The 24,029-nt window shown below is 39.2% G+C and overlaps 2 protein-coding genes across 17 annotated transcripts in view; one reads left to right on the forward strand and one right to left on the reverse strand.

Annotated features, from left to right (window-relative positions):
* Positions 1-4,587, forward strand: part of ERMP1 (endoplasmic reticulum metallopeptidase 1) — a 127,487-nt gene extending 122,900 nt beyond the window's left edge. For all 7 annotated transcript variants that reach the window (XM_063788728.1, XM_063788731.1, XM_063788733.1 and 4 more), the window contains 2 exons: positions 1,565-1,728; positions 1,850-4,587. In XM_063788728.1, coding sequence (XP_063644798.1) covers positions 1,565-1,728; positions 1,850-2,014 — 329 coding nt within the window. In that variant the 3' untranslated portion in view covers positions 2,015-4,587. The remainder of the gene's footprint in view (positions 1-1,564; positions 1,729-1,849) is intronic.
* RIC1 (RIC1 homolog, RAB6A GEF complex partner 1) overlaps positions 1-24,029 on the reverse strand; it is a 173,814-nt gene that overhangs the window by 13,864 nt on the left and 135,921 nt on the right. For 7 of the 10 annotated variants that reach the window (XM_063788723.1, XM_016960562.4, XM_016960564.4 and 4 more), the window contains 7 exons: positions 23,641-23,799; positions 23,415-23,551; positions 19,951-20,237; positions 18,925-19,116; positions 16,458-16,635; positions 16,119-16,307; positions 12,646-15,247 (listed from right to left, as the gene is read on the reverse strand). In XM_063788723.1, the coding sequence (XP_063644793.1) occupies positions 14,959-15,247; positions 16,119-16,307; positions 16,458-16,635; positions 18,925-19,116; positions 19,951-20,237; positions 23,415-23,551; positions 23,641-23,799 (1,431 nt within the window). In that variant the 3' untranslated portion in view covers positions 12,646-14,958. Of the gene's footprint in view, positions 1-7,373; positions 11,579-12,346; positions 12,515-12,645; positions 15,248-16,118; positions 16,308-16,457; positions 16,636-18,924; positions 19,117-19,950; positions 20,238-23,414; positions 23,552-23,640; positions 23,800-24,029 lie in introns of those variants that run through there. The other 3 variants (XR_008537235.2, XR_008537237.2, XR_010148981.1) reach the window with 3 other exon arrangements.

A 24,029-nucleotide genomic window follows, 5' to 3' on the forward strand; every position in this document is an offset into this window, starting at 1 on the left:
TGGAATGCTTTCTTGGATTACAGTTTTAAATATTAGTTCTGTTTCGTTGTTTGGTTTTCTTCTGGGGTACCAAATGAATATTTCTTTTTGACCTGCCTTCCATTTTTACCACTGTCGCTAACCTTTTTTACTTTGCTTTTTCCCATTTTAATTTTCTTAGTATTTCTCCTGTCTTTATGACTGTTAATTAAATTTTTCTTTGAATCTATTCTGTTGGGCATCTTGTAATTGTCTTCATTTCTAAGGTAATTTTGCCTTTTTCCTCCATTTCTTTTCTGAGTCTAGTCGGTCCTTTTAGTTCTTCCTTCTAGTAAGAATTTCTGATTCATGGTGGGGTTTTAAATATCCCCAAATGTTTGTATGGATATATTTGTAGTTGGAGTGTGATTATAACATTTTCTTCTGCTTCATGGTTATTTCTTTTTTTTTCCAAGAGGAATTTTCTGATACTTTTTTTTGGTAATAACTGTATGGATCTGTTTATCCTTTTCTTCCTCATTTTTGTGCTGTTTTGTAAGATTTCTAGCAATGGCTTCCTTTTCTGTCAGTGTAAGAAAGTCCAGATTCTCTAGTAAGTTTGTGTTGGTGTGGATGAATAACATATATCTCTTTCAACTTTTTTGACTGGATTTTTCTTGCAGGACCCTGAATTTTGTTTTGCTTCTTTACATCTTCACCACCCAAATGCCAAAGGATTCCTCTTCCTTCTTTTTTATTTTTCCCTGACAAGCTTTGGTTTTGAAGACTGTTACTTCAATAATATACTTTTAAGTCCCTGCCCTGTAAACCTTTCTTTGACTGGACACTATAGTAGTATTTTCAGATTTAGGGTGGACTTACTTGGTCTGCATTTGCCACAAAGCCTTGCAGCAGAAGCAGGGTGGGCACAAGTGTGTGAGATTGCTCCCTGAGATTTAAAAATTTACGGTTATTTCAAATGTGGGTATTCTCTGTCTTTAAGTTAGGCTGAGGGTGTGTTTTTGTTTAGTTTTATCTATTTTAGTTTTAGTTTGACTTCCACTGTCATCAGTTTCCTTGGAAGTTCCCAGTGATGACTAAATTTTCAGAACTGAGCTAATATTTTCCATTTTCAGAACTGAGCTAATATTTTCCAGCTTGAAGGGAAAAACTAGTAAAACATATTTTAAGGTGTTACATGATCAACTCTGAAAATTACAACTCCGTTCGTAATGGCAGTCCTATTCAGTACTGTTATAGCACTTTGCAGTTTTGCCAACACTTTCATATGCTTTTTCTAATATAATCCCCTCAATGAAGAAACTGTGACATAGATTAAATTCCTGATGTCATGCAGCAGTTAAGTGATAGGACCAACTTAACACAGGCTTTCTCATTTACAGTCTGTGCCTTTTCTCCTGTACCTCATTATTTAACCTTGTTGATTCACACTAAGTGTCCAAACTGGTAAACCTCCATTAGGTTTATAGTAAGTATATTTAAAGTCGTGCAGGCATGAGCCTTTATGAAGTCTGGTTTGGATTGTGGGTTATTTTTTTGATCCTTTTAAAAAGATTAACTGTTCTTTCTTCCTTTTACCTTACAGGACCAAGCCATATGTCCTTCTATGTTCGAGCCCACAAAGGGTCAACACTTTCTCAGTGGTCTCTTGGCAATGGCACCCCAGTCACAAGTAAAGGAGGAGACTACTTTGTCTTTTACTCCCATGGCCTCCAGGCATCTGCATGGCAGTTCTGGATAGAAGTGCAGGTGCCAATTTCCCAGCATTGTTTGTTTCATTGATTAGGTTCCCAGGTGGTATTTAGCAAGAACCTTGGGTTCAGTATTCTGGCTTCTGAGAACTGGAGAACTAATTGATTTTCTCTGGCAGGTTTCAGAAGAACATCCTGAAGAGATGGTCACCGTGGCCATTGCTGCCCACTATCTATCTGGGGAAGACAAGAGATCCCCTCACCTGGATGCTCTGAAGGAAAAGTTCCCAGATTGGACATTTCCCTCTGCCTGGGTGTGCACCTACGATCTCTTTGTATTTTAATCTTGTGGATGAGCTCTAAGTACATGCCCAGTGGATACTCCATGTGACATGGTTTCTCCCTGTGTTACGTGGATGTTTGTAACGTAAGTCAATGAATTTTAATGATCATATGTTCAAAGAGCTTTCTGGGTTAACACTTTTCAGGGCCAAGCACTGTAAGGGTTTAGCTGTGGCGCAGTGATGCATGGCCTGTTGACACTTGAAAATGCCAGTCTTTTGGCACTTCAGCACATGTGGGTACTGCCACTACACACACGTCATTTTATATGACCTTAAGGACAAAAGCCAACAAACCACTTCAATAGCTGCCCCTTTAGGATCAAGAAAGATGTACACTGTCAGAGCATTGTTAATGAGACAAAAGTTGTTTCCAATTTAAGCCCCAAAACCATTTGTTGTATTAGTGGATGGTGGGTAAAATATCATTCACTGAGGTAATGATTCCCCTTGAGAATATAACTCTGTGTAGGTCACTGGAAAGTGATTGCCATAGGGCTGGGAGAGAAGCATTGCACTCTTGAGGCTGTAGCCTGTGTCAAGCTGTTTCTTCAGGCAGCCTCTCAAATGTGCTTTGTCTCTCTGTGCTGAGGCCTGGACCCTGTGCTGAGCTGGTGACTCACTGTCCTGACAAGTGGACACACAGATGCACTGCTGTGCCGCTTTCCTGAGGTGGTTTTCTATGCCTGTTTTCCTCTGAAACATGTCTGTTACCCCTCTCCATCTTACCAAGATGAAAAGGGGAATATTTGGCCACATACCCCTCTGGTTTTCGTAGGTTCTTTTGGTTCAGAATATTGTTTGTGCCAGTACATGACCTTAACTTCCTTCCTCAGAGCACTGAGCTGCCATCTGGGCTATTCTGGGGTAGAAGGAAGGCTGGGAGTGGTGGGCATTTTATAAATATTTATTCTCTTTTCTTTGTTTCATAGGAGTCTTGTGTTATACAAGGTTAATCCTTCATGGTATAATCTTATTGATGCACTGGGCCTATCTTTTTGTTTTCCAGCCAGTTGAATAGATTAGTTTTTCTCAGTAACTTACTATCCAGCAGACTGGCTTTCCTGAGACTTGAGGTTGTGGCTTATACTGGAATGAGACCACTGTACGTGTAGGTGGTTCAGATCCTGCGTAATGGCAGCATGAGGACTTAAAAGGTGGTTTTCATTTTGAAGATGGCTATGTAGCTTGTAAGGTGTATCACAGCAGTACCTCTCATGGCTTTTTGGTTCCAGCAGTGAGAGCGTTGGTGAGATCAATGGTAAACTGTGCAAGCTTTCTTTTTATCATTAGGAAATGTGAAACGTTGAACAAATATTGAGTTTTAACAAGGACAAAAAGTTGAAAGAAAAGGCACAGTTAACAAAAAAGGGTGGCTAGATTTATCTTGGGTGATGGAGGAAATGAGAGAGGAATGCTCTTGAAAGGTGGTCTGTGGATCTGTCTGAATAGAAAGAGCACAGTAAGTGTGCACTGCCGGAGAAAACGTCCTTGAAGCTGCTTGTCTCATGTGTATGATGTGCTTTTTAAATCATGCCCCTTATTGCCTGCCTAATCTGTGACTCCCTAAAAACTAACTGGGCCCATGTAGATGGGGCTGCAACCAGAGCTGAATAACATGTTAGGCTAACACATGCATCAGCACTGCACACTGGAATCATTGCTCTTCCTGGACTTTGTAGAAATCAGTCTCAAGTGCTTCAAGAGTCTGGCTCCTGCTACTTTTATCTGTCAGGTAGCACATAAGGTTTGCAGGGTTTATATTTTGTATAGAATCACAGTTGTGGAGAAAAAGTAATAATTTCTCAATGAATTTTTAAAATGGGCCTATTTTCTATCCCTGTGGTTAATCTGATATAATTAGTGTTCCCTGTGAATTCCCCCCCTCTTTGGGAAGGATGCCTTTACTCTTTATCAGTAATAAATGATGACTGTTTTCATATTGCCTTAGGGTTATTTCCCTGTGTAAACCATTGTCTTTTGTTTTGGTTTTCTTTAGCATTATGAAGCTTTGGTATTGTACAAGGTCAGTAATAAGATGCTCACTAGTCTCAGGGCTTGTGTAATATTCTGGGAGGTCATTCAAATGCCAGAAACGGTCAAGCAATTATACACAGTATTTATGACTCTGTTAAGCACACCGTTTGTCTGTCACATTAGTAGATTCTGAGATTTAAAAAAATTTTTAAAGAGTGATCATTTAAATAATTTCTAAAAGGGTCTTTTCAAGCTCTAACAAAGTCACTAACAAATGCATTATTTTCTACAGAATTAGATGTTAGTAGTACAGTACTGCATATTCAGGGAAAAAGTGTGAAGAATTGATTTCAAAATAGTTCGTTCTTGTGGTTGACCTAAGAATGATTGTCGCATGAAGTGTCTGTTTTTACAGTTTAGCATATATAAACAAACATGATAGGATTCCTTAAGATGTTACCACCCAGGGGGCCACAAGCCAGCCTGCTGTCTCAGGAAGCTGTAGAAGGAGTGTTTGTCAATTTCTTGTCACTGGTTTGCTGACTTACTGAGGATTAATTGTTGCCTTACAATGTTACTGAAATAAACTGTTTAATATACTGGTTGCTATCTTTTTAACTGAAAAACAGATCTGTGTTCTTCTGTATCCCCATATTTTCAAGGGTTATTCCATGTCCACAGAGCCTTTTAATTGCTGTTAAAAGACCTAGATGGCTCATGTGAGCAAAGAACTCAACATGGAAATGTTTACTTCAGTTAGAATCCTTCATCTTAGAATGAAATGGTACTTCTGAATTTCACAGAAATTATTGGGTAAATGTTGAGCTTCACCTATGTAGGAGTTTTAAATCATCCCCATTAGCAAAAAAATAGCAAAGGGTAAAGGGCGTTCTTTTATTTATTTGGGAGTAAGGGTAGGAGGGAGGGAAGAAGTTGCCTTTCAGCCAGAGTGACTCATTGCTTATTCTAATCTCCACAGAAGGAAAGGGCACCACCACTCACCAAAATAGAGCATGAACTTTGAGTTCAAAGATCTCTGTGCAAGTTATTTAAACTTTGAGTGAATTCTCTCAGAACAGTTCAATACAAGGTGAAGCAGCTGAACAATTTCTAACCTAATACTCCTCTTCTTCTTTTAGGGCCAATAAAGTCAAGATGCAGTTATGGCTATTTACATTTGTTTTTAGCCAAGATGCAGTTACGACTCTTTTTAAAATTTTTAAAATTATACTTTAAGTTCTGGGGTACATGTGTGGAATGTACAGGTTTGTTACATATGTATACATGTGCCATGGCAGTTTGCTGCACCCATCAACCTGTCATCTACATTAGGTATTTCTCCTAATGCTGTCCCTCCCCTAGCCCCCCACCCTCTGACAGGCTCTGGTGTGTGATGTTCCCCTCCCTGTGTCCATGTGTTCTCATTGTTCAACTCCCACTTATGAGTGAGAACATGCAGTGTTTGGCTTTCTGTTCTTGTGTTAGTTTGCTGAGAATGATGGCTTCCAGCTTCATCCATGTCCCTGCAAAGGACATGAACTCAACCATTTTTAGGGGTGCATAGTATTCCATGGTGTATATGTGCCACATTTTCTTTATCCAGTCTATCATTGATGGGCATTTGGGTTGGTTCTGAGTCTTTGCTATTGTGAACAGTGCTGCAGTAAACATACGTGTGCATGTGTCTTTACAGTGGAATGATTTATAGTCCTTTGGGTATATACCCAGTAATGGGATGGCTGGGTCAAATGATATTTCTAGTTCTAGATCCTTGAGGAATCGTCACACTGTCTTCCACAATGGTTGGACTAATTTACACTCCCACCAACAATGTAAAAGAGTTCCTATTTCTCCACATCCTCTTTAGCATCTGTTGTTTCCTGACTTTTTAATGATCGCTGTTCTAACTGGCGTGACATGGTATCTCATTGTAGTTTTGATTTGCATTTCTCTGACCCGTGGTGATGAGCTTTTTTTTCATATGTTTGTTGGCTGCATAAATGTCTTCTTTTGAGAAGTGTCTGTTCATACCCTTTGCCCACTTTTTGATTTTTTTTTTTTTTTCTTGTAAGTTTAAGTTCTTTGTAGATTCTGGTATTAGCCCTTTGTCAGATGGATAGATTGCAAAAATTTTCTCCCATTCTGTAGGCTGCCCGTTCACTCTGATGTTGGTTTCTTTTGCTGTGCAGAAGCTCTTTAATTAGATCCCATTTGTCTATTTTGGCTTCTGTTGCCATTGCTTTTGGTGTTTTAGTCATGAAGTCTTTGCCCATGCCTGTGTCCTGAATGGTATTGCCTAGGTTTTCTTCTAGGGTTTTTATGTCTTACGTTTAAGTCTTTAATCCATCTTGAGTTAATTTTTGTATAAGGTGTAAGGAAGGGATCCAGTTTCAGCTTTCTGCATATGGCTAGCTAGTTTTCCCAACACCATTTATTAAATAGGGACTCCCTTCCCCATTGCTTGTTTTTGTCAGGTTCGTCAAAGATCAGATGGTTGTAGATGTGTGGTATTATTTCTGAGGTCTCTGTTCTGTTTCACTGGTCTGTATATCTTGTTTTGGTACCAGTACCATGCTGTTTTTGTTACTGTGGCCTTGTAGTATAGTTTGAAGTCAGGTAGCGTGATGTCTCCAGCACTGTTCTTTTTGCTTAGGATTGTCTTGGCTATGTGGGCTCTTTTTTGGTTCCATATGAACTTTAAAGTAGTTTTTTCCAATTCTGTGAAGAAAGTCAATGGTAGCTTGTTGGGGATAGCATTGAATTTGTAAATTACTTTGGGCAGTATGGCCATTTTCACAATATTGATTCTTCCTATCCATGAGCATAGAATGTTCTTCCATTTGTGTGTGTCCTTTCTTATTTCATTGAACAGTGGTTTGTAGTTCTCCTTGAAGAGGTCCTTCACATCCTCTGTAAGTTGTATTCCTAGGTATTTTATTGTCTTTGCAGCAGTTGTGAATGGGAGTTCACTCATGATTTGGCTCTCTGTTTGTCTGTTATTGGTGTAGAGGAATGCTTGTGATTTTTGCACATTGACTTTGTATCCTGAGACTTTGCTGAAGTTGCTTATCAGCTTAAGGAGACTTTGGGCTGAGACTATGGGGTTTTCTAAATATACAATCATGTTGATCTAATATTGACAGTGGGGTGTTAAAGTCTCCCACCATTATTGCGTGGGAATCTAAGTCTCTTTGTAGGTCTCTAAGAACTTTATAAATCTGGGTGCTCCTGTATTGGGTACATATATATTTAGGATAGTTAGCTCTTCGTGTTGCATTGATCCCTTTACCATTATGTAATGGCCTTCTTTGTCCCTCTTGATCTTTGTTGGTTTAAAGTCTGTTTTATCAGAAACTAGGATTGCAACCCCTGCTTTTATTTTTGCTTTTCATTTCATTTGCTTGGTAAATATTCCTTCATCCCTTTATTTTGAGCATGTGTGTGTCTTTGCATGTGAGATGCATCTCCTGAATACACCACACTGATGGGTCTTGACTCTTTGTCCAGTTTGCCAGTCTATGTCTTTTAATTGGGGCATTTAGCGCATTTATATTTAAGGTTAATGTTGTTATGTGTGAATTTGATCCTGCCATTATCATGCTGGCTGGTTATTCTGCCCGTTAGTTGATGCAGTTTCTTCATACCATCAATGGCCTTTACAATTTGGTATGTTTTTGCAATGGCTGGTACTGGTTGTTCATTTCCATGTTTAGTGCTTCCTTCAGGAACTCTTGTAAGGCAGGCCTGGTGGTGACAAACAAACATTTCAGCATTTGCTTGTCTGTAAAGGACTTTATTTCTCCTTTGCTTATGAAGCTTGGTTTGGCTGGGTATGAAATTCTGGGTTGAAAATTCTTTAAGAATGTTGAATATGGGCCCCCACTCTCTTCTGGCTTGTAGAGTTTCTGCTGAGAGATCCACTGTTAGGCTGATGGGCTTCCCTTTGTGGGTAACCCGACCTCTCTCTCTGGCTGCCATTAGTATTTTTTCCTTCATTTCAACCTTGGTGAATCTGATGATTCTGTCTTGGGGTTGCTCTTCTCGAGGAGTATCTTTGTGGCATTCTCTGTATTTCCTGAATTGAATGTTGGCCTGCCTTGAATTGAATGTTGGCCTGCCTTGCTAGGTTGGGGAAGTTCTCCTAAATAATATCCTGAAGAGTGTTTTCCAACTTGGTTCCATTCTCCCTGTTGCTTTCAGGTACACCAATCAAATGTAGATTTGGCCTTTTCACGTAGTCCCATATTTCTTGGAGGCTTTGTTTGTTTCTTTTCACTCTTTTTTCTCTAATCTTGACTTCTTGCTTTATTTCATTGAGTTGATCTTCAGTCTCTGATATCCTTTCTTCCACTTGATCAATTCGGCTATTGATACCTGTGTATGCTTTATGAAGTTCTCGTGCTGTTGTTTTCAGCTCTATCAGGTCATTTATATTCTTCTGTAAACTAGTTATTCTAGTTAGCAATTCGTCTAACCTTTTTTCAAGGTTCTTAGCTTCCTTCCATTGGGTTAGAACATACACTCCTTTAGCTTGGAGGAGTTTGTTATTACCCACCTTCTGAAGCTTACTTCTGTCAATTTGTCAAACTCATTCTCTGTCCAGTTCTGTTCCCTTGCTGGCAAGGAGTTGTGATCCTTTGGAGGAGAAGAGGTGATCTGCTTTTTGGAATTTTCAGCCTTTTTGTGCTGTTTTCTCCTCATCTTCGTGGATTTATCTACCTTTGAAGTTGGTGACCTTCAGCTGGGTTCTCTTGAGTGGACGTCCTTTTTGTTGATGTTGATAGTATTCCTTTCTGTTTGGTGGTTTTCCTTCTTACATTCAGGCCCTCTGCTGCAGGTTGGCTGGAGTTGACTTGAGGTCCAGTCCAGACCCTGTGTGCCTGGGTATCACTGGTGAAGGCTGCAGAACAGCAAAGATTGCTGCCTGTTCCTTCCTCTGGAAGCTTCGTCCTACAGGGGTACCCGCCAGATGCCAGCTAGAGCTCTCCTGTATGAGGTGTCTGTTGGCACCTACTGGGAGGACCCACTTGATGAGTTAATCTGTCCTTTATCAGAGTTCAAATGCTGTGCTGGGAGATCCGCTGCTCTCTTCAGAGCTGCCAGGCAGGGACGTTTAAATAAGTCCGCTGAAGCTGCGCCCACAACTGCCCTTTGTCCAAAGTGCTCTGTCCCAGGGAGGTGGGGGTTTTATCTGTTAGTCCCTGACTGGGGCTGCCTTTTTTTCAGAGTTGCCCTGCCCAGAGAGGAGGGAATCTAGAGAGGCAATCTGGCTGCAGTTGCCTTGCTGAACTGCAGTGGGCTCCACCCATTTTGAACTTCCCAGTGGCTTTGTTTGTTTACACTGTGAGGGTAAAACTGCCTACTCAAGCCTCAGCAATGGTGGATGCCCCTCCCCCCCCATGTTGGAGCATCCCAGGTCAAGCTCAGACTGCTGTGCCAGCAGCAAGAATTTCAAGCCAGTGGATCTTAGCTTGCTGGGCTCTGTAGGGGTGGGACCCACCGAACCAGACCACTTGGCTCCCTGGCTTCAGCCCCCTTTCCAGGGGAGTGAATGGTTCTGACTGGTGTTTCAGGTGCCACTGGGGTATGGAAAAAAAACCGCGGCTAGCTTTGTGTCTGCCCAAAACAGCCATCCAGTTTTGTACTGGAAACCCAGGGCCCTGGTGGCGTGGGCACTGGAGGGAATCTTCTGGTCTGTGGGTTGCAAAGACTGTGGGAAAAGCACAGTATCTATCTGGGCTGGATTGCAAGATACAGTCCCTAACAGTCCCTAATGGCTTCCCTTGGCTGGGAGAAGGCGTTCCCCGACCCCTTGCGCTTCCCAGGTGAGGCAACAAACTACCCTGGCTTTGGCTTACCCTCACAGGGCTGCACCCACTGTCCAACCAGTCCCAGTGAGATGAACCAGGTACCTCAGCTGCAAATGCAGAAATCACCCGCCTTCTGTGTCGATCTCGCTGGGAGCTGCAGACCAGAGCTGTTCCTATTCAGCCATCTTGCCAGCAATCCCAGTTATGGCTCTTAATGTCTCTTTTTAGTTGAAATACGTAGGGATTTTTGGAGTGTCTCAGTGTATTTTTTGACACTTATACTTCCATATTTGACTTGTAAAAACATAACATGTTGGTAATAATTTCTTTTTTCTCCAATTTGGCTCTACAGCATGACCAAATGGAATTTATGCCAGGAATGCAAGGTTGGTTTAACAGAAAGTTGGCCAGGTGCGGTGGCACATGCTTAATTTCAGCACTTTGGGAGGCCGAGGTGGGTGGATTGCTTAAGCCCAGGAGTTTGAGACTGGCCTGGACAACATGGCAAAACCCTGACTCTACTAAAAACACAAAATTTAGCAGGGCATGGTGGTGTGTGCTTGTGGGCCCAACTACTATAGAAACTGAGGTAGGAGGATGGCTTGAGCTCAGGAGGTCATGGCTTGAGGCTGCAGCAAGCCATGACTGCGCCACTTCCTTCCAGCATGGGTGACAGAGCAAAACTCTGTCTTAAAAACATTTGAAAATCAGTGTAATGTACCATATTAATAGAATAAAGGACAAAAACCACATGACTACTTCAGTAGATGCAATGTATGTTTGTTTGTTGAGTGTTTTTATCATGGAAGGGATTTGGATTTTGTAAAAGACAAACTATACAGAAGGCAACATCCTCAACCAGATAAAGCTTATCAATAAAAAACCCACAGCTAGCATCATAATTAGTGATGAGAGAAAGCTTCTCCCTAAGATCAGAAGACAAGGATATCCACTATTGCCACCTAATAAGCATTGTACTAGTGGCTCTAGCCAGGACAGTTTGGCAGGAGAAAGAAAGAAAAGGCATCCAGATTGAAAAGGAAGAGTTCAAACTATCTCTGGTTGCAAACAACATGACCTTCAATGTAGAAAATCCTAAGGAATCCACAAAAAAGAAAATGTTTGATGTTGCATGATGCAATGTCAATATACAGAAGCAATTGTATTTATATACACAATCCAAAAACAGGAAATTCCATTTTTTTGCAGTAGCAATACTTACTTAGAAATAAATCTAACAAAAGTATGAGACTTAGCAAAAATTATAATCCACTGTTAAAAGACATTAAAAACCCAATAAATGGAAAGACATCTCATGTTCATGGACTGGAAGGCTTAATATGGCAATATTCTCCACATTGCTTTATGTCATGAATACAACGCTTATGAAAATCCCAACTGCCTTTATTTTAGTATAGAAATTGACAAGCTGATCCTGCAATTCATATGGAAATACAAGGGACCTAGAATAGCCAAAACAGCCTAGAAAAAACAAACTTAGGACTCTCACTTTCAAAATTTCCTACAAAGCAACAGAAATCAAGGCAATGTGGTATTGGCATAAGAAGATATTATAGATCATTAGAATACAATTAAGAATCTATAAATAAACCCATACCTCTATAGTTGATTTTTGACAATGGGAAAAAAATCCTTTCCATAAATGGTGCTCTGACAATTGAATAGCCACATGTTAGAAGAATGAAGTCAGATCTCTCTTTCATATCATATATGAAGATTAACTCAAAGTGGATCAAAGACCTAAATGTAGGAGATATAACTATAAAATTATTAAAACTTAGTGGTAAATATTCATAACCCTGGATTAGGCACAAGCAACCAAAGAAAAAATAAGGTGGACTTAAAAACAGTGTTTCAAAGGACATTATGGAGAAAGTGAAGTGATTCAGAGTCTGTGTGATTGTAATCACATGGTGACAACACTCAATCTAAATCAGACTTCTGTTGTATTCTCACCACTCAATTTGTTTTTTTTTTTTTTAGCAGTATTTAATGGGTACATTTTAGAGTCTTCCATTTTGTGTGGAATTAGATCCTCCCCTTCAAATGCTGTAATTAACATTACTTAAAAAAAAAACTTGAATATTGAAACCTAAAAAAGTGAAAAGCCCACAGAATGAAGAAATATTTGCAATTTATATGTACATAAAAGAGTAGTATCCAGAATATATAAAGAACTCCAGCAAATCAACAATGAAACGACCTAATTAAACAGACATTTTTCTTCAAAAATAGACTAATGGCTAATAATCCTACGAGAAGATTTATATTAACCATTAGGTAAATGAAAATCGAAACTATGATGAGACACTACTTCATATACAACTTGGATGGCTACAGCCAAAATAACAACATGCTTTGGTGCCAAGAAGTGAGATAGAAAAGTTCACATACTATATGTTTCCATTTATATGAAATGTCCAGAATAGGCAAATCCATGGAGACTGAAATTAGGAAAATGGGAAAAAGTCAAAGTACTTTTTAATCCCACTTATTAGAAATGACGCCTAGGTTCCTCTATACTTACATGTAAAATTTTGTTTGCTTGGTAGGTATCTTAAGGTATACATAATTTTCTGTCATTCCTTCATTATATTTTGAACATTTTCCATGTCATCGACATGGGCTGTTTCCTCCAGTATTTTACTGTCAGCCATCTAGGATGTTGCCAACTCTTGATGCTGTCATTCTAAATCTACATATAAATAAATATTTTAAATAAATCTGTCTGAATTTCATTTCATAAGGAAAATTCTAAGAAGCAGAATTATATAATGAAAAGATGATTTTCGTGGCTGTTAACCTGAGATGATGAATAAACCAAAGTTTGTGTAATGGTTTTATTGCCCTTTACCAAGGGGAGAAAAATACACATTACAGAAATAGCAGCAACTTTAATTACAAGCAAAGGTTGATTTTGTTCCCACACCCCAATGACTTGTTTTGGTTTCAGCAAATAATTTATTAATAAATGCATCTAGTAAACCTCAAATAGTTATACTGAATATTTAAATTCATTGGCTAAAATTATGGCTTAAACAGTTGATATGTGAACCAAACACCACAATAAAAATGGGTTTTTAAAAATTAAAGTATATAACAAATAAATTACCAGATTTTCTGTAAACCTGCCAAACTTCTTGCCTTGGGGCCTCCTATCTCTATTAGTTGTAAAACAATATTGTATAAAAGAAATGATTCATTCACGGCCTAACCCACAGGAATACAGTTAACTTACTGGTGCCCTGCTTTCAAGAATGTTTGAGATGAACTCAGCAGCACAGTGTTTTATTTCAGATACTTGAAAAGATCACAGCTCTTTATAATGGTAAATCATTTTTATTGACTGAATATTCACACCAAACACAAAAGCAATGCTGGTTCTTCTCCTTAATGGACTAGGATAGGAGAAGAGAGTTCAGTTTAGTTTCTTGCTGGGCTGCATGTACTCACATGCAAAACATTATCTTAAGATTCAGGGAAAGGTGGTTTGAAACAAAGACTTAAATAAAAATAGCACCAGAAGGACCAGGTACCAATAATCACATACTCCACCCATTCGGGAGTTTCATTTTGTGAAATATTATTGCACTTGTAATGTAAAAAGTAAATGATAGTAAATTACCCAACTCAGTAATTTTAAATACTTCGATGTATTCTGAATATTCTGAACTAAGCAGTTTCAAAATGGTTTTGAGTTTCTCTTCAAAGGAAACCTGGCTAAGACAACTAAATCTAGCCATTTACTTTAAAAAGGAAGGAGAGAGGACCAAGTGTTGTTTCTAAACTACAACTGCACTATGAGAAAAGAGGCTATTTTAGATAGTGGTACGAATTTGGTCCACATCAAATACATCGTTATTATAAAAATAAACAAGTTTGTTTTTTGTAAAAAATAACATTGCATTCCTTGTTCAAATTGCACAGTACAAATAAGCTGTCTTAATACTGTTATAAGGTAATTAGAATTACATACAGTGGATGGGTGTTTAAAGCAATTAAGGAGTATGCAGTTGTTTTCATAATGTATGAAAACAAATTTAAGTCATTTCTAGAAGTACATAAAATACTTTAAGTTTACAATGAAGAATGCATTCTTTACACACTAATTTTTAGTAGCCGTGATAATACAGGATTCAGCAGTCTATTTACATAGAAGTCCATCTTTATTCAATTTACAAAAGCAATAAATAAGAGACTATGTTAAGTTGCACAAAACCTGCTGCATTTCATGATCAGTGTGACCATTTCTGTTACTTCATGACCAAGCCAATAAACCTGTCTTCCTCAGTTTTGCAGAGGAGCAAGCCCTGTCTTTGTATGTGTAGACATGCAGAATCCAGCATTAAAACCTTGCAAATTATAATACAAGCCCTAAAATATGAACAGTGCCTTTGAGTATATTTACACAAGAGTATTCACAAAAAGATACTGTTCTTTAATACAAAAGAGTTTAGTGGTATCTAACAGCAAAATTGAGAAGAACCCCCTCAGACCTCTGCCCACATTGGTCTAATGGGAATCAAGCTTGCTCAGACAAGCACATTAACTCACAGGTAAATAGCTTCCATCAATTCTGGACTGGGATTTGACTGGCTAGTAAAGCCAAGGAGAATGTTTCCATCACACTGGCACATATTGTGCCCCAGGGTAGCAATCTATTCAGGAGGACTGATTAAAGAGTCCAGCTGTATCCAAGGGAGCAAACAGGTAGCTCAAGTACCTGATAGACTATAGCAAGCACCTTAGCATTTATTTTTTAAAAAGCAATCTGGACATAATGCAGAACCGGGAAATGTGAGAAGATGTAAGTAGTGAAAAAGTAAGCTCACCTGGGGCAAAACAACTCCTGTGGTTTAAGAGCTACCAACCTTTGAGTAAAACCAAAATATTCTCATGTACATCTGTACAATATTTACTTTTCTCTGCAGCTTAAAATTTTTTTATGAAAGATGCTTTATATCACATTTTTATGGAGTCAAAAAGATTTCTTAGACAAGAAAGAATTAGTTAAAATCTAATAATACTTACCAAAGAGTCTCTGAACTGAGTTCTGTTAAATCATCCAACTATGTTACAACGTACTGAGTTGCACGCTGCTGCTAATTAATACTGCCCCTTTGTGATGGAACCTCACTGTTAGGACACAGAACAGTCGTAAGTCCCATCCCGAAAAGGTTCTTCCTCCTCTGCTTGGGCTGTGTCCTCCTCTTTCCGGCTGACCATATTGCTGCTTCCAACTTCACCCTGGGGGATGCTTCCATGGCTGGAGGAGCCCCTGCTCTCCTCTGCCCGGGGGCTAGTCTGTTCTGGAGTCTTACCCATAGTTATTGGTTGGAAGGCATCTGGCTGGACCTGCTCTTCTGTTATCTCACTGAGCTTCTGCAGTTGTGGCTTAATGATGTTTAAAAATGGCTTATATCCAGGACTATGTAGAGAAAAAAACATTAGCTCATCTGCCATAATTCAAAAGGTTTGGTAGAACATTACGGGTGAACTTCTACTGAACAATGATATGGTAAAGACAATGATAGATTAGGAGGGGGGAGAGGAGGCAAAGAAGGTAGGGAGGAAAGGCTTCTTGGGTGTCCTGCCCAGCAGAGGGCACATTGCATAAGCCTGAGGCTTAAGTTTCTAAGCATTAGGGGCAAAGGCTGATGTTTTAGAACCAGTATTACAACTAAAAATTATATTTTACAATTGAAAGGCCAACAGGAGCTTAGACTTGAAAAAGGACCTTCAGACAACATTTAACCTAAATGCATTTGCCAATTAAGGAAAACCGGATCCAACTAAGGGAAGTAACTAGCTCCAAATACACACATTAACTGGTAATAAAGACAGGGCTAGAGTCCAAGGCTCTTAACTGCAACCACAACTCTAATTTGGATTTGCTTGTAACTGCCATGGAATGTTAAATTCACATGGACCTTAAGTTTGAATCTTTTCAAGTAGATATTTGTAGACCATTGCTTTCAATTTCACAGGGATGCAAATCTGAAGTTCCAGTCTAATTCTAAGCTCATTTGCACTGCATCAATCTTAAGTCAGTGATATACATTCACACTATAAATTATACACTGACCAACAGTGTAACCTTACTCGATGGAATTATCCATTTAAATAGCTGGGTATAGAATGATTACTAAAGAAAGTAGCTTAAAAATGAACATAGAATAAATAATATATAATAAATAAATAAAATGTAATACATGAACCATAACTAGGCCTTAATGTGAAAGGACAGGATTCACCAAAAGACATGGAAGGACACCAAGCCTAAGGAAAGCAGCACTTACCAGTCTGTAGAGGCCCATCGGTCCACTGCATGGAGCCCTGTCTTTATGTTCTGTAACATCTCTCCATCTACCTCTGAAGACTGTGTAATAACCAAAATCTGATTGATTATTGAGGATTCTCTAAGAATCAGGCCTATAACGATGCACCAGTCTAGGCACCCTGCCTCCATGAAAATGTGTAGCAAATACCTAAATATAAGCAGAAACAAAATGATTTATGCGAAGGAAGATCTATAAGATGTACAGAAGTGCAATGACTATTAGGAGAGTAGCCCCATACCTATTTGCCCAAATACTCTGAGTAGGCATTCTGTGATTTCAAATAGCCAAGAAACTCACCGAAGCTGGACCTGGGATTTATGAGGCCCTTTACTGGCCAACTCCATGGAAATGTGCTCCAGCTCTGACTGAGTTAAACTGAGTGTAGAGAAATTTTCATCCACCATTGTCCAGTCGCCATCCACCATGGAGCTACTTTCAGTCAAGTCTGTGGCTGAACCAATACTGCATTCATCACCTGATGAAGAATTGCCAAAAGTTACAACCAACTTCGTGGAGAAAATATATTTTCCTTTAATTTTAAATATTAGCTGTTCCTCAGGTGTTGATTTCTCAGGATCTTGAAACTAAAACATGAAATCCATGGCTAAAATTACCATGTGAACATAGAAGACATTTAAAGAAAGAATTAGATAACCGACATTATGTACCCTTTAGATGGAAAAATATACTACCACCACCTATGAAGCAGTCTTCCTCACCTCCCTCAATAAAATCTAGCTAGAGTTTGACCAAGTCTTTACATTCAGCTACTACAGGAAATAGAGGAAACTGTTAAACTAAACCATGGAGATGTAATAAGCAAAATCATTATTGTGAGAAAATCCACAAAACCAAATTTCTTCCATGAATAAACTGCAAGGAAGGGAAAAGGAGAGGGTGGGGGAACATCCACTTAAAAAGAGAATTAAGAACACAAATCACAATATGTGAACCTTATTGAAATCTTAACCTATACAAAATTATGATGTCTATGAAACAATTAGAAATCTGAATACTTAATGGATATTTGATGGTACCAAGGAATTATCAAATTTTTATAGGGATGATAATGGTATTTTGGTCATAATTCCTAAAGAGTCCTTGTAGGAAAAAAACTGAAATATTTATAGATAATATGTCATGGATTTTCTTCAGTTAATACAAGAGTGGGGAGGTACAACAAACATATGTGGCCATTAGTGATGTAAGCTGAGTGACGGCCACATGGGGGAGGGAGGAGAACCCACTATATTATTAACTGTACTTTTTAATATATTTGAAATTATCTCTTTAAAAAAGTTTTCTAAAGTAATGGCACCATCTCACACCCATTAGGATGACTACTATCAAAAAACTGAAAGTGAGTGTTGGTGAGATGTGGAGAAAATAGAACCCTTGTCCACTGCTGATAATTTAAAATGGTGCAATTGCTATGGGAAACATTATGGTGATTCCTCAAAAAAAATGCAAGTAGAATTATGACCCAGCAGTCCCATTTCTGGATATATATACCCAAAATAACTGAAAACAGAGTCTCACAGAAATATTATATACCCACATTCACAGCAGCATAATTCACAACAGCCAAAAGTAAAAGCAACCCAAGTGTCCATCATCAGAAGAATACACAAAACGTGGTATCTGCAGACAAAGGAATAAAACATGCTCCAAAAAGGATGAACATGAGGACATTATGCTAAGTGAAATAAGCTGGTCAGAAAAAGACAAACACTATATGATTTCCTTATATGAAGTACCTAGAATAGTCAAATTCAGAGAAAAAATAAAATGGTGGTTGCCAGTGGCTGGGGGAAGAAGGGATGAGGAGCTATTGTTATTAAATAACATATACAGAGTTTTTGTTTTGCAGATGAAGAGCATTCTGGAGGCTGATTGCAGAACAATGTGGGCGTAATTAACACTACAAACTGCTTAAAAATGGTGAAGCTGTTAAATTGTGTATTGTACCACAATTTAAAACAAAACTAATGAGATCTGTAAGCCTCCTCACATAGCAGAAGCTCAGGTAATAGTGATGACAGACTGATAATCAAACATTAGACAAATGCCTGGCCACTAAAAAAACTGCAAACTCAGACAAATTGTTGTTTAAGCTCCTATACTATATAACCCTATGCCAACACAAATTGCTTCAAAACCTCTTCAGTTTGTGATTTACCCATTACTACAGAGCAGAGGTTGGTGTACATTTTTTGGTAAAAGCACCAGATAGTAAATACTACAAGCTTTTAAGGCCAAGAGGCAAAATCAAGGATATTATGTAGGAACTTATATAGCAAGAGAAAAAGCAAATGTGCACAATTTTTATTGATGAAATAAAAAACATTACCTCCTCACATATTCCAAAAGAAAAATAAATAAAAAACATAAAAATGATAATGCAGTAAAATTTGTTATGATCCACATCTAATTATGATAAAAATGGAATTCTTTATATGAGGATAACATTTTGCTTACTTGGGGCTCAAAGTTAGTGTTTCCTTATCATCAAAATTGATTTACAAAGATTCATCTATTAATGTTGATCTGTACTATTTATTTTGTTCACATAAAATAAATATGGCAAAGTGCAGTCAAGGTCAGTTTGGCCTTGTTCTACAAACTTTCTACCTCTCCAGTGGATACAAATGGTTAATCCTCCATCACGATAGAAAAAGAGTGAAGGTCTGTCTCTGAAGTGCTATAGCACATACATTTTCTTCAAAGGAACTGAAGAAGAGCTAGGATTTAAAATTACATTTACCTTTATTAGATAAAGGTGACAAGAAGGCATCTTGCATTTGTGGTCCATGGGATGAAGCTGTGTCTGTCTCATGATGGGTGGGGCCAATGTTGCTGAGCCAGCTCTGACTTCGCTGGATGTGGGAGATGCCAGCATCCATCTCAAGGTTTAAAAATGGGTCAGCTGATTGAGACTTTAACAGCTGCTCTCCCACTGCAGAGTGGGTCCGAAAACAAAAAATGGAGGAAGAAATGGAAGATGCACACACTGACATTTTCAATTCAGCTCTTTTAGCTTCCCCCACCTGCCTACGCAATAAGAACAGTTCAAAGGCAATTACTGTCCTATACTGTATCAGCCACCCCAAAACTATAGAGACATGGGATTGTTTAACAATGGACTGACCATACAATACCACCTAAAAGTTATATCATCCTATCTCTTACTGGAGCTAGGCAAAACTTTATTATGTTGATCTTCTAAGTGATTTGCTTTGGCTCTTAAGATAACATGAAGTTTCCAAATGCCAAAGTTAAAAGGTTTGGTTTCAGTATTCACAAATAATAATAATTAGAACAGTCTTCATAAAAGGACCTGAATTAAAAAACTTTAAATTTTTATTTCACCAAAATATACGCTTTCAGTTTGTCCTCTCCTAGTTTAGAAGGTGGCCTTACTGTTCCCCTGGAATGAGTTCTGTCAGCTTACACTGAGGTCCATGTCTATCTGATTCCAGAACTCCTTCCCACAATAACATAAGCATGGTAGCTTTTATATTCAGGCAGTTCTCAACTTCTTTATAATCCAAGAATGATTAGATTTTTGAATTAGACTTCAAGGTCACAAGACTTAGAGACATAGGTTCTACTTTATTTACATCTTTGGTCAAACAGTGGGCATTCCAACTCATGTACAAAAAGTTGGCTTTTATCCATTCCTAAGTTTGGAATGAAAATAATTCCTTGAATATCAACTAATAGCAAAATGTGTAAATACATGGAGTAAAATACAATTCTCCTTGTACAAGTGACATGAAGTCTACATTACCAGTTCGGTATTTTCCATTTTTGAAAGGAGAACTGATAGAAGAGGCTGGGATGATTGGAAGTGGCCACAGGAAATCTTTGTGGAGTCTCTTCAGGGCTATTACAAAGTTGTCTACCCGGGCAGCTCGGGTACGTTCCTTGCATAGCCAACTAATTAGTTCAAAGCCCAGCTGGGCTGCAAAGCAGCCAAGGTCCTTTAACCTCACATCTTCTAAGAGGCGCCGAGCATGTCTCCAGAGCATCATGTCAATATACATGTTCTCAGCACAGTCACTGTCTTTGCTCCATCTGTAAGTGGAAACACAAGAAAGCTACAGAATAATCTTTACTGGAGGATTTCACATACTTATTACGCAGAGGTACTGATAAAGCTGACAAGGAGATAAGAGATCCAAGATCTAATTCTGATTGACAATGAAGATAAAGTATCAACGCTTCTCCTCCGTGTTACACCACAACCCTCGGAACACAGTAGGCTCTTAAGACACATTTGTAGAATGAATACAGGGAACAGGAAAAGGGGGACGGAAGAAGTCAGACCAGGAAGCAGGTGATGGGTGGCTGACAGAAAGAAAGGCAGCAAACCTCTATGCTATATTTGAAAAGCCCAACGAAAAGAGGGAAAGAGAGCACATCAAAGAAACTAAGGATAGAGAGGCAAAGTGAAATTAAATTTCTCAGTGTGAATCATGCAGACATATGAAAAGAATACCAACTTTTTTTTTTCTTAAATGACAAGGTTTCACAATGTCACCCAGTCTGGAGTGCAGTGGTGTGATCATAGCTCACTGCAACCTCAAACTCCTGGGCTCAAGCTATCTTCCCCACCTCAGCCTCCCAAGTAGCTGGGACTACAGGTACTTGCCACCATGCCTAGCCAATGTATTTTTATTTTTGCAAGGATGGGATCTTGCTGTATTGCCCAGACTCATCTTGAACTCCTGGCCTCAAGCAATCCTCCCACCTTGGCCTCCCAAAGTGCTGGAATTACAGGTGTTAGCCACCTTGCCAGTCCTGAAACCAATTTTTAAAAATTACAACTTGCCTAAGTAGAGTCTCTCATTCCTGACTTACATGAGCTAATGTGGGGGAACTGGTTTGGTAACTGGATAATGTGGTGCTTTAAGTGAGAGGCAGTTTAGTGGTGGGGTAAAGAGCCTAGTCTCTGGTGCAGTACTGCCTGGATTCGGATCTTGGCTCTGCCACTCATTTGTTGTGTGAACATAACTAAGTTTATTTTCCTAGGCCTCTGTTTCTTCACCTATACAATGTGGATAACCCTCATAGAGTTGTTTAAAATAGGACCTATGTATGTAAATGCTTAGAATAAGGCCTGGCATGTAGTAAGCACTTGTTAAAAAACAGTAAAACAGGCTGGGCATGGTGGCTCATGCCTGTAATCCCAGCACTTTGGGAGGCAGAGGCAGGCGGATCACCTGAGGTCGGGAGTTTGAGACTAGCCTGACCAATATGGAGAAACCCCGTCTCTATTAAAAATACAAAATGAGCCAGGTGTGGTGGTGCATGCCTGTAATCCCAGCTACTTGGGAGGCTGAGGCAGAAGAATCGCTTGAACCTGGGAGGCGGAGGTTGCGATGAGCCGAGATCAAGCCATTGCACTCCAGCCTGGGCAACAAGAGCGAAACTCCATCTCAAAAAACAAAAAACAAAAAAACCCAGTAAAACATGACAATAACAAACGTTCAATACGCTCTCACTATGTGCCCAAGCACGGTAGTAAGAATATAAACATATGTTCATGTTGTCCTGGGGGGGAAAAAAAAAAGAGAATATGAACAATATAAAACAAAGGATTAGGTAAGGAAAAAAATGAGACAACAACATAAGAACATAGGAAGGAATACACAGGCCTCACAAACCAGAGGAAATTCTCATGATTTTATAATGTTAGTGTGAATTCATAGTCATCTCTCAGAAGACAATATCCCATCTATGGGTGATAGCAGTTTCAGTCTCCAGCATACAATTCATTTGGCTCCCCCACTGTGTAATAACTTCTCTAATCAATAGGTCACAGGAGTGTCAAATGCATTAGCACTAAATTTATATCAAAAGGTATAATTAGAAGGAAAAGTAAAATTACTGACTTTAAGAAGGCTTTTGGATTACCTACAGATTTATCTATCTTCCTTTTGGTCCTCTATCATCAGAGGTAATTTAAAAGTTTGTTGCATTTTCAAATCAAAACCACAACGCAATGCCACCTTACTCCTGCAAGAATGACCATAATCAAAAAACAGTAGATGTTGGCATGGATGTGGCCATCAGGGAACACTTCTACACTGCTGGTGGGAATGTAAACTAGTACAGCTGCTATGGAAAACAGGGTGGAGATTCCCTCAATAACCAAAAGTAGAACTACCATTTGATCCAGCAATCTCACTACTGGGGTTCTACCCAGAGGAAAAGAAGTCATTCAAAAAAGATACTTGCACACATGTTTATAGCAGCACAATTCACAACTGCAAAATCGTGGAACCAACCCAAATGCCCATGAGTCAACGAGTGGATAAAGAAACTGTCGTATATGCGTATATATGATGGAATACTACTCAGCCATAAAAAGGAATGAATTAACAGCATTTGCAGTGACCTGATGAGATTGGAGAGTATTATTCTAAGTGAAGTAACTCAGGAATGGAAAACCAAATGTAGTATGTTCTCACTGATATGTGGGAGCTAAACCATGAGGACGCAAAGGCATAAGAATGACACAATGGACTTTGGGGACTTGGGGGAAAGGCTGGGAGGGGGTGAGGGATAAAAGACAACAAATATGGTGCAGTGTATACTGCTTGGGTGATGGGTGCACCAAAATCTCACAAATCACCACTAAATAACTTACTAATGTAACCAAATACCACCTGGACCCCAGTAACTTATGGGAAAAAAAAGTTTGTAGCATTTGGCCGGGTAGGGTGGCTCACGCTTGTAATCCCGGCCCTTTGGGAAGCAGAGGCAGGTGGATCCTTGAGGCCAGGAGTTCGAGACTAGCCTGGGCAACATGTTGAAACCCCGTCTCTACTAAAAATATGAAAATTAGCCGAGTGTGGTGGCACATGCCTGTAATCCCAGCTACCTGGGTGGCTGAGGCAGGAGAATGGCTTGAACCTGTGAGGCGGAGGTTGCAGTGAGCTGAGATGGTGCCACTGCACTCCAGCCTGGGTGACAGAGTGAGAGTCTGTCTTAAACAAGTTTGTTACATTCACAACAGGTACCTGAAGATCTATTCCAGAAAAAGGGGCAGAAACTATTCGGAGGGCTCTGAAGTGAACTTGGGAGGAAGGAGAAAGGGAAGCCTTCTGTGTGGCCTCTGCTTTTTGGGAAAAAGAAACTGCAATTGGGTTCAATACTTGTTTCCACTAAGACCTCATTTTGTAAATGTCTTGAAATGCAATGTGTCATGAATGCCCAGAAAGCAGTAATGGCTCTTTATTATTTTACCTTTTTCCAGAGGGACCAGATGGCATACTTAGTGTTTTCTGTAAACTGAATTTACTGGCAGGAACATTTTCAGCTGACTGGGATAAACTGATGCTTCGATTCCTGAAGAACTCAAATCCACCACTTGAACTGGGTTCCTAGGATTACACACAATATGCAGTACCATTAGAGAAAGATGCTACGTGGGTGTACGGCCTAGAGAAGATGTGTAACTTTTGCAACTAACCTGAGCTGTGGGTGTGGATGGAGGTGTCTCAGATTCTCCAGAGCCAATGGCTTTAAGAAATCGAATCATGTGTCGACAAAGGTCCCACTTGCCTTGTTCTAGTGCTGTGTTGAATAGAAGGGTAGCATGTTGCCTACTTACTGCAGGGACTTCCATATTCTACAAAAAACAACCAGGACAGCATTCTTTTTATACTACACAATTTGGGAAGATATGAGCAATTCTTTATCTCGTTTTCTAAACTCAAAGAATGTAGCCACACCACCACAGGGGTTAGTTTAATAATAAGATTAAAAAGTACCATACAAGGAAAAGCGAGGCAAGTACTCTTCTGGTGTATGTAAACTATAATTTATTAAACTCCTACTACATGCCAGATACCATACATA

This window comes from Pan troglodytes, chromosome 11 (assembly GCF_028858775.2).
Source record: "Pan troglodytes isolate AG18354 chromosome 11, NHGRI_mPanTro3-v2.0_pri, whole genome shotgun sequence".
NCBI lineage: Eukaryota > Metazoa > Chordata > Mammalia > Primates > Hominidae > Pan > Pan troglodytes.